The 10385-nt window shown below is 40.8% G+C and overlaps 1 protein-coding gene across 1 annotated transcript; it reads left to right on the top strand.

The window, feature by feature from the left end:
- Positions 1–1491, top strand: LOC133971003 (cilia- and flagella-associated protein 45-like). The gene has a single exon (XM_062408170.1). The coding sequence runs from the start codon at positions 1–3 to the stop codon at positions 1489–1491; it is 1491 nt and encodes a 496-aa protein (XP_062264154.1).
- The last annotated feature ends 8894 nt before the right edge of the window (positions 1492–10385 follow it).

The following is a 10385-nucleotide window of genomic DNA, read 5'->3' as shown; positions in this document are numbered from 1 at the left end:
ATGGCCAATAGTAATATAAAAGGAGCCTACTATCTTTCATCTGATGAGTATAGGATGTTCATCTCAACTGCCGAGGTTCTTACTGAGGAGAAGGAGGAGGCCTCAACTGAGGTTTATCAGAAGGGGCAAGAGAAACGTGATGCAGAAAAAATAACCCTCCAATTGGAGTGGGACAAGTTCTTGAAGATGGAGCAAGAGAGAGAAATTGCACAACTCAACATGAGGAAGAAAGAAAAAGCAAAAGCTGCAAAGAAAAAGAAGTGCCCATTGGAGCATGCCAAGGACTTGAGAATGGAAGACGAGTCAGAAATTCAAGAGTTCAACAGGCAGATTGTGAGTGCTATGTATTTCCCCATTCAAAAAGCCCAGCTGAGGGAAATTGAACAGATAAAGGCAAAGTTGTTAAAGGAGAAAAAGGATATGGACTCCATGCTTTATGCTGAGCACCAAAAGAACTGTAAGAGATTGGAAGAGAAAGATGAAAAGTACAGACAGAATGCTATCAAAGCAGCACAAGAAATTCAAAACCAAATCCAGCAAAATCTTGAGGTGAAGAAACTGAAAGACAACATGAAAAAGCTGGAGGCACAACAGGTGAAAGAAACTCTGGTGAAAATGACACAGGAAGACTTTACGGAACTACAGACGAAGAGGGAGAATGCACAGCGTTTTTTTCAGGAAAGCATGCAATCTAATAATGAAACCATACAGGCCCGGGAGCAGAAAAGAATGGGGGACAAGCTGGCTGAAAAGAATAAGCTGCAGAGTATGCAAAAAGAACTAGAGAGGGATGCTAAGTATGAAGAAGAGCAGACACGAATAAGGAAGGAAAAAGATTTTGAGTTGACAAAGATGTGGGGCCAGCAAAAAAAGAATATAGATAATTTGGCAGAGAAGCAGATACTTCGTGCACAGAACATTCAAAACGCTACAGCGATAGAATGGAGGAGAAAAGAGAAAGAGCTGTCTGAAAAGAGAGCAAAGGAAGAAGCAATGCTCAGAGAGGCTCGCTCTGAACAGATTCGCTGCAATGAGCACTGCTGTACACATGAGATTGGCCGGCAGAAAGAGGAATTTGACATATGTCTTGAAAAGCTATTGGAAGGAATCAAAGAAGAGAAGCAGAAGGAGAGGAAGCAGCATGAGGAAATGCAGCTTTGCTTAGAATGCCTCAAAGAACAGATAACGGAGCGTGAGCTCTTGGCTGAAGCCAAGCACAGACTGGAAATAGAGGACATCAATCGGATGATGGAAGAAAGGGAGCAGAGATCTATGTGCATTACTGAGTACAAAGAGAGGAAGCTAAGGGAAATTAGGGCTGCACGCCTCCCTGATCAATACATTTTTGGTTTAGCAAGTAAAGCAGGAGTCTCAGTAGAGAAGTGTCTGGAATGTCATGAAGGTACCAACAAGGACATGCCAACCTTCTTTCCACACATTGTCAAAGCAGCCGACAAACACTTACAAGCTGCATTGAATTCAACTGGATGAGGGTCTTGACAACAGACCTTAGGAATAATTATTGATGACCCCCAACTCCCCCTTTTCCTGCCTTGTCGCCCCACATTTCTCTTTTCTTTACCTTTGATTCATGATATGATTACCTTACTACCATAAACAGTAGATTTTCCTAGAAGTCTATTCAGTTTGGGTTACATGTGTGGGTTTACCCCAGGTGCTCTGGTGTGTCCCACGGTCAAATAAAGTTCAAATAAATAAGCAAAGAAAAATGTCAAATTATTCATTCATTAAAAACCAGTTGCATGTTCATTTCATTTATTAATACTAATGCAAGTTGGTGAGGCTACAAATCAGTTTTTGAAAAATATGCTTGTATAATAATAACTCAAATAATAAATATTTTCACCAATTTAAAGAAGAATAAATATAATCCAATTAAAGAGCAGAGTTCTAATACACTTTAACTCAGATCGTGTTTCATCTTAAATGAAAAGCACAAACTATGTTACAAGCCCCTCTGTTTACACCCTTTTTTGAATACCATATCAACACTTTAACTTTTAAATTCAGGGAAGACAGGTTTTTATTTTTGTTTTGTTTAATACATTATCTTAACATCAATACTTTGTTAAGCTCTACTTTTTTTTTTTTTTTCATAAAAGAAAAGTGTGGCAGAATGACTTATTTAATTTGTTTTGATCTGTTCAGCTGTCGACTCTGAAACTGTTGGTTGAATCTCATCTTTCTTACATTTCTCCTTTGTATGTGATACCTGTTTTACCCCAGGGCAGTTTGATGTCGAAAGCTTCTGAATTATCGTGTATAGAAGCAATTGGATCTTTCCAGCAGATAGTCTTGTTGAAGTCGATGTTTGAAGAGAGGAGACGCGGACCCAGTACTTACAAGTATAATGTTTATTACACAAGAGTATTACAGGTCAGGACGAGTTTCTAGAAAACTCGGAGATAACACACAGGCCGAATAGTGAAAATCCGCCTTGACTCTGCAAGGTAAGGCGTTTTATAGGGGAGTTGTTTACCACAAACCTAGAGATTTAATGACGTCACACAACCGGGCCTTCTGCCTAAATTTGGGAATGTGTCGTACCTTAAGATTTAAGGACCCGCTGAAAACCATCTCTCCTCTCATTATTCCATAGGCAGTTCAAGGATAGTTCAGACAAGGAGAAACACACTGAACACATCTGGAGAAAATACTTAAAGGCTTTGAACTTAAGATTCAAGGAGCCTTAAGATATTAACATGTCATTATGATCTATACTTATGCTAGAGAAACTCAGAAGCTGAATATTAACTTACCAATTATGGTTTGTAACTGTGCTATGGATATCTATTAGCTAAAGGAATACATTACATATTTCCCCCCTTCGAGACTTAATAAAGTCTCGAAAACTTACAGGTGTATAATTCGAATAATAAATCAACTGTGTGTAGGAGTGAGAGTGAAAAACCTGTCAGGCAGCTATCTTTCCTGAAAATCCATCAAACAATATAGACAGGAAAATTCTCTCACAGTCCCTCTGCCTCGGGCGACCATACATAGTATTCCTACACCACTGAAATTAGGAATCTTAACAAATTGTGTAAGGAAATGACTTTAAGCAAATACATATGGAACTCTCAGCAAATAAACACAAAATAATGTCCAAGGTCAGGCTGGTCGACCCATCGATCCCTCCAATGGACCTTTTCCTGCCTAACACCACTGTCCCTAACCAGCACGAAAAAGACAACATCTGAGGTCCCAGTATATTTACCTAATAACAGAAAATATCATTTTCCATGTAATTAACACACAGAATATAATTCACTTTCAATAATACTCATGCAATATATATTCAAGAGAAAACACAAAATATAGAACACTGCAGTCTCTCAGCTGCATTGACTCCCAGTTGTAGTATTGATGACGTGTTGAATCTGGATATTGTATCGTTGTTCAGAGTCCTTCAGTCCATTGGTGTTGTTCATGTTTGAAGTGTCCGAATCCATTCAACACATCGGAGTCCCTGAACATTCACCACTCTCATAGTTGTCTTCCCCCAATATGTTCTAGAATGAAAGAGAAGAAAAGAAAACCAGTATCTTTGCATACAAAACAGATACACATCAATACAGATTAACACTCTATAAGTAAATGTGAAATTATAAGTCACATTAATCCATTTCCCCCCTGGAAACACATCACTAATGTAATGAGAAACTTTGAACTTGCTAAAAGATTTTAAGTATTTGGAACAAATGAAGCACACTGTTGTGCTGCGACGTTGACAACTTAGAAATCTTGGATAAATCACAAATCATGTCATCCTCCTTTCTTTCTTTCACTGATGTTTCTTCAATATTCTCCTCCACCATAGTCTGTCCAGCTGTTGCAATCACAGGCAAACTGTCCACAAAACATTCTTCTAAATGCTGTTTAAAATTTGGATCGAACCTTCCTCTCCAGGTTTGCGCTTGATCAAAAGCTGACTCTTGGTAGGAGATGACTGGAGCCAGCGATGGTGGCTGGAACGATTGGAGCTGAACCTGGTTCAGCTGTGATTGTAGTAATGATTGATCCAGTGAAGCCTGATTCTGTAGAACTAGAGCTTGTTTATTAATTTTCTTATTATCCACCAGTTGTATTTGATGGAGTTTTCTAAGAACCTCTTGGTCTTGTTGTTTCTGATCATGCTCCTTTGTCCTATCCAGCACCACATGATGGGCTATATGATCTGTATAAAAACCTTTTTCCATGCTTCCCAGACCAACCCCCTCTGCCAGTTGGCTCCTCACTGTTAGGGGCAACCCCTTCTGTATTTTGGCTCTCAAAATTGACTGCTCCATTTGATTTAAATCGGGGTCATTTCCTGTGACATTTCTCCAAACTTGATGAGCTCTTGAAACATAGGCTCTCTGGTTTTCTTCCTGTCCCAGTGGTTCAATAAGAATGTTTTCAGGATGTAAGTTATTCGGAAAGGTCTCTTTCAGCGCTCTACACCATTGGCAAGTTGCTCTCCCACCATGGTCTCTTCCAACTTCGAAATCCAAGAATGTGCTCCATCTTGAAATATGGGTAACTTCTCAATTATGCTTGACATATCTGTATTCTGCCAAGGCTTATACTCCAAATTCTGCCCTCGGACGACCACAGGAAACATTTTCTTGAGTGTCAACTGTTTTCTTGGGTTTAGAGCAGGGGTCAGCAACCTTTTTCACAGCAAGTGCCAATGTGACATTTTTTTGTCAATTAGTGTGCCATATCAACATTATTTTTAACATTAGGTTTTATTATTGAACAACATTCATATATCAAACAGACATGACATTTTTTTCTATGCATATTGGCTATATATATATCAACACTTTAAATAATCTCTCTCATTAGGACAATAGGTTTGTCATTAACCCCACCAACCACAATCATGAGAATTGAGAATTTCCCCAGCCCATAACAGATTGCACTGACACCATTTCAAATCACTATGGCAGCAAGTATTGCATTGGAATTGTCCAAATTGGACAAAAGCAAATCAAACATAAATAACAGTAAAAGGTCTATACAAGAATGTGACCTCATGAAAAAACCAACAGCTGATTCAGAGAAAAAGAGGGGCACAACAGAAACATATGCAAACAAGTGTAGGCCCTGCAACAAATACAATGATGCCTATCAATCAGTGTGAGCCCTGATATATAATATCAGGGATCTGATATTATGTTATATTATAACAAAGTGTTTATATTTTTAAACACTTTATATTCAAACACTTTATAAGAGGCCACCATGTTTTTTTTACAGTAGCCCAGACTGGACAAAATAAACATATTTTGAGTTGCTATGCCAACTGAAGCTACCATAGGTCTGTCATTAACCCCACCAACCACACTCATATTCAGAATTTCCCCACCCAATAACAGATTGCACTTACACCATTTCAAAACATTGCTTTCAGTAAGTATTGCATTGGAAATTTCCAAAGTGGACAAAAGCAGATCAAACATAAATAACAGTACTAGGGCTATACAAGAATGTTACCTCATGAAAAAATCAACCGCTGAGTCAGAGAAAAAGAGGGGCACAACAGAAACATATGAAAACAAGTGTAGGCCCTGCAACAAATACAATAATGCCTATCAATCAGTGTGAGCCCTGACCTTGCTTTCCTTTGCTGAGCTCCATTATCTGGGGGATGTAGTTAGTGACTTTAAGTTGCACACATGCACTTCGGAGTGGTCCGTGGTCAAACGACTGCGGGAGGGGCTGAGCACACTCTTCATGTGTGAGAATATCTGCTCACACAGATACGTTGACCCGAAGACTGTCAGTAAAGCCAGTGCAACGTTCCGGAGACATTTGAACTTCTCCGTTAAAGATGTCCAGCAGGTGAAGATGAAGGTTCCGTGATCTTGCGCTGCTGTGGTTTCCAGCTGTTTCCGTAGCTCTGCAAACTTAGTCACCCACAGTGTTGAACTCCTCAGCTCAATCAGCTGCATTTCCATGCCCTCTGTATCCAACCAGTCTATCAGAGATAAATCAAATTCCTGTCCATGAAAGTTTTCAGGCTTGATCAAGAAAGAAAAAATAGGTCCATACTTCTGAAAGTCCCCAAACCGTGTTGTGAACTCCAGCCTGATCTCGCTCATGCATTTGCATATTTCAGCGGTATCGATGCTGCGCTGCGATGACAACTCCCTTACGTGTCTGAAGTAGCGGAAAGTGGAGTTATTAACGTCACTTGCAAATATTGCTAACTTGCCGACAAAAGCTGTCCATGTGTCGAACATGTCCAAAACAGTTTGCCCTGCACCTTGCAGCCGGAGATTGAGCTCGTTGAGATGTCCCGTAATATCCGTGAGAAACATGAGTTTCACAACCCACTTCTCGTCCTCAAGCTCTGGGTAGTCCTGGCCCTTCTCAGCCAGGAAGGCCTTGATGGCATCAAAGCAGCCAACAAACCGCTCCAAAACTTTTCCGCAGCTTAGCCAGCGAATCGCGGAATAGAGAGGGATGTCTCTGTGCGCGCAGTCCATTTCCTCGAGCAGCGACTGGAACTGTCGGTGCGTCAGTGAGGATCGCTTAACTATAAAATTAATAATTTTTGCCACCGTAGCCATTACCTCATTTAGATCTGACTTTAACATCTTTGCACAGAGATTTTCTTGGTGTATAATGCAGTGGAGTTTCATGATGGGGTGACCGACTTTTTCTTCAATTAGTCTGACTGCTCCTCTCTGTTTCCCGACCATGGCGGGGGCGCCATCTGTTGTTATCGCAAAAATCTTGCCGATGTCAATCCCTCGCTCCTCAAAATGTTCCATAAACACTCTGGATATGTCCTCACCTTTAGTTGTTTCGGCAAGTGGCTTTAGGCAGCAGAGTTCCTCTCTTACAGTCGAATCGCAGTATTTTGCCATGACTGCCAAGCGCGGTACATCGTTCACATCCACGCTCTCATCAAGTGCAACAGTAAACACCACGGCATGTTTTAACCCAGCTTTTTGCTGCGCCCAGACATTTTCTGCCATTTCTTCGATGCGTCGCTCAACACTTCGAGCTGATATGAGGATGTCTCTGATTCTTGATTTAATTGTCTCTTGGTTTGGTAGTCCTTCAAACAGAACCTCTGAGCTGGAGAGGAAAGCCTCCTTTATATATTCACCATCAGTAAATGGTTTTCCATGCTTCGCAATGCAGTGAGCAATGCGAAAGCTTGCTTCGGTCCCATGGTTTTTGGCGGTGGCAAATATTTTCAGAGAGTTGGCCTGCTTCCCATACCTGGACACAGCACGATGGATTCTCCCTTGTCTGCCGGGTCTTTTAAAAGTTTTTTCGTGCTTGGTCTCAAAGTGGCGCTTAACGCTGGACGTTCGGCAAACCACGTTTTCTAAACAAAAAGTGCATACAGCACGGTCCTTATTCAAAACGAAACCATAGTCTTCTTCCCATGAGGGCTGAAATGCCCGGGCCTTCAGTTTTTTAGACACGGGAAATGCCATCGCCATTACACCTGACTACGCACTTCGCAGAGATTCGTGCGGGAAAATGCTGGAGGCTTCTTCTTCTTATTTAATGGCGATTGGCATCCAGCCAATGGTGCAATACTGGCACCTAGCGGCTGGGAGGTATTAATACAGGCGGCGTGATGGAGAAACCTATGAAGATGTCTTTAATAGGAAAACGACTGCGTGCCAATGATTATGGCTCCGCGTGCCAATGATGGCACACGTGCCTACGGTTGCCGACCCCTGGTTTAGAGTATTTTTCATGACTAATAGTTTAGAGCCTTCTTTCTGCAGCTTTTCCCTCTGGGTCTGCAACTCCTTTACCTGTTTCTTCAGTGTTATTTGTCTTTTTGTTTGTCTCGTATTGTCTATGTCCCTAGCTTTCTTATCGTTTGCAGCTTTGATCAATTTCTGTCCCTCATTTTCAAACAACTGGAGAATGTCAAGCTCCAATTGTCTCTTTCTACTGCGTTTTTGCCCCTTTTTACCCCTCTTTTGCTCAGCCTTGTAAGGAGACACAAGTACTCGCACTATTCTGATTACATCTGGGTTCATAGTCCCCTCTACCGGCCATGGTCGGTCAATTTTAGGCCAGCGTTGATGCCATTTCTTTGATATCTTTGAAACGTTAGCGATGTCTTTAACTAAAGGATTATTTTTCTGTACCACATCAACAGGAGTAATTGGTTTTGGACTTTGAGTGTCCTTTTTCCACATAGTAGCAGCTTACTCTTGTTCCCCTTATTGTAAATTAAAGAATGATTGCTAAAATTGAAAGCTACTGAAAGCTGTTTGATATTTTTCGTTTAAACCAATTAACCAATCAGTCGTCAATCAATTAATTAATCAATTCAAAAATCAATCAAATCAATCAATCACTTAACCACTGTTGTGCAATAGTACGTAAAAAATGTTACCATAGAATGGTGTGCCTTTAGGCACTCAATAAATGTGGTTATCAAAATACAATATAAAACATTAATATCTAAAATATTAATATTAAATCATAACTTAATTGGTTAAAGTTCTCGCGGGGCACCACCCTTCATAGAAGGGAAAAGATAGCCAATTCATTGATTAAGATCAGTCTCATTTAGATCTAGTTCAATTAGAAATCTCAATATTTTACCATTAAAGATTATACAATGAACAATGAAGGTTATGGAGTTCTTAACAGTGTGACGGTTGGCAAAATTCACTTATGCAATATTAATGACAGAACATTTGTGAAAGAAGAACATTTATTATGAACATAATAAAGTATAAAAACACAAATTACTAAACAATCAAACTGACTAACAAGGAGGTGTGTGAGTGTGTGTGTGAATGTAAATTAGCATGCTTTAAAGAATGGTCCCTAAGATAAGAGCCCCCCCCTTCTTCTGAGGTTGCTTTACGGCAGTGTTAATTTCGTTGACGAAGACGATGACGGAATATATTCGTTAACGACCCTTTTTTCCATGACGAAGACGAGACGAAGACGTAACGAAAACGAATCTTTGAAAATAAAAACTATGACGAAATCTATTTTAATTTTTGTTGAGGAGACGAGACGAAAATGTTGGTGGATGACTAAGTCACAATAATTTTAAAACATCATCGTATCAGGCCATCATGAAGTATCAGGAGCGGGCGAGTGAGTGTGTCTGTGTGTGTCTGTGTGTGTGTGCGCCCCAGATAGAGCTCCACCCCCCGCCCCGCGCACTCGCTTAGAGAGACACAGTGAAAGCAGAGCGCGTTCTCGTGGAGCAGCCTCTCAGTGACCGACTGCTTCTTAACTATGGAAACAGTGAAAACACAGAGTTTCTCTGGTCTCAGCTGATCTGAGACCAGCGCTGCAGCTTTTTGATCAAAGCAGAAGCTGCAGTTGGTTTGTACCGATGTTCAGTTTCTGTGTTCGCCTCCAGTCTGACCTGCTCTCCCTTTTTGTTTTCACATTTAAAACTAAATATATATTTTTAAGCTATTAGGTTGCAGCTATATGTTTTTATAGAAAAGGAGTTTAATGTGGCTATTAAAGCTGACTAAAACTAGACTAAAACAAAGAAGGATAAAAATGACTAAATGTGACTAAAACTAGACTAAAATGGAATTCGTTTTCGTCGACTAAAACTAGACTAAAATGGAATTTGTTTTAGTCGACTAAAACTAGACTAAAACTAAGATCTAAAATGCATTTTCGTCAAAAGACTAAGACTAAATCAAAAATAGCTGCCAAAATTAACACTGCTTTACGGCCGTTGCTTTACGGCTGAGGGGGAAGGTTTAACTAGGTGAGATACTATGCGTGTCTGTGTGGATGTTAATCAGATAATGATAGTCAGGGACAAAGCCTGTGGCGAGCTTAACTATTAACCTTCAATTAACTTATGCCTACAACGTCACAGCATATATCAAACTTGTAAACACACCGAATGGAGTAAACGGTCTTGCTTAGCATGTATAATTATTAAGCCCAGATTATGTTACCAGTCTGAGGGAAAGAGGAAAAGAAAGTTGCTGTTCAGTTTGAAGTTCTGTGACGTCTCCTGGCTTTGTGGTCGTAGAGTTCTGCATTCGTGATTCTGTCGAGCCGTGTGCTCAGATGCTGGTTGAAGTTTTCCTGCAGGACATCGCGTCACTACGAGGAGTTTTGTAGAGCTTGAAGGGCGAGGAGATTTCCTTGAGAAGGGTGAGCTGGGAGCTGCAACTCTGACCTCCGGTTGTGGGTTGGATAGAGAAGGAAGTTGGATCAGAGCTTGAGCAGCCTTCCGCCCTCGGAGAGATGGAAGAAGAGAGGCTGTAGCAGCCTTCCGCCCTCGGGAGGATTGGAGAAAGAGAGGCTGGACAGCCTGCTGGCCTTCGAAGGATTGTAGAAAGAGGAAGATCTAGGGGAGACCTCTCCTTATATTGGCCCCGGTGACCTCACAGGTCTTG

This window comes from Platichthys flesus, chromosome 16 (genome assembly GCF_949316205.1).
Source record: "Platichthys flesus chromosome 16, fPlaFle2.1, whole genome shotgun sequence".
NCBI lineage: Eukaryota > Metazoa > Chordata > Actinopteri > Pleuronectiformes > Pleuronectidae > Platichthys > Platichthys flesus.
Note: the sequence above shows the minus strand (reverse complement) of the source record. Positions and strands in the feature narration are given on the sequence as shown.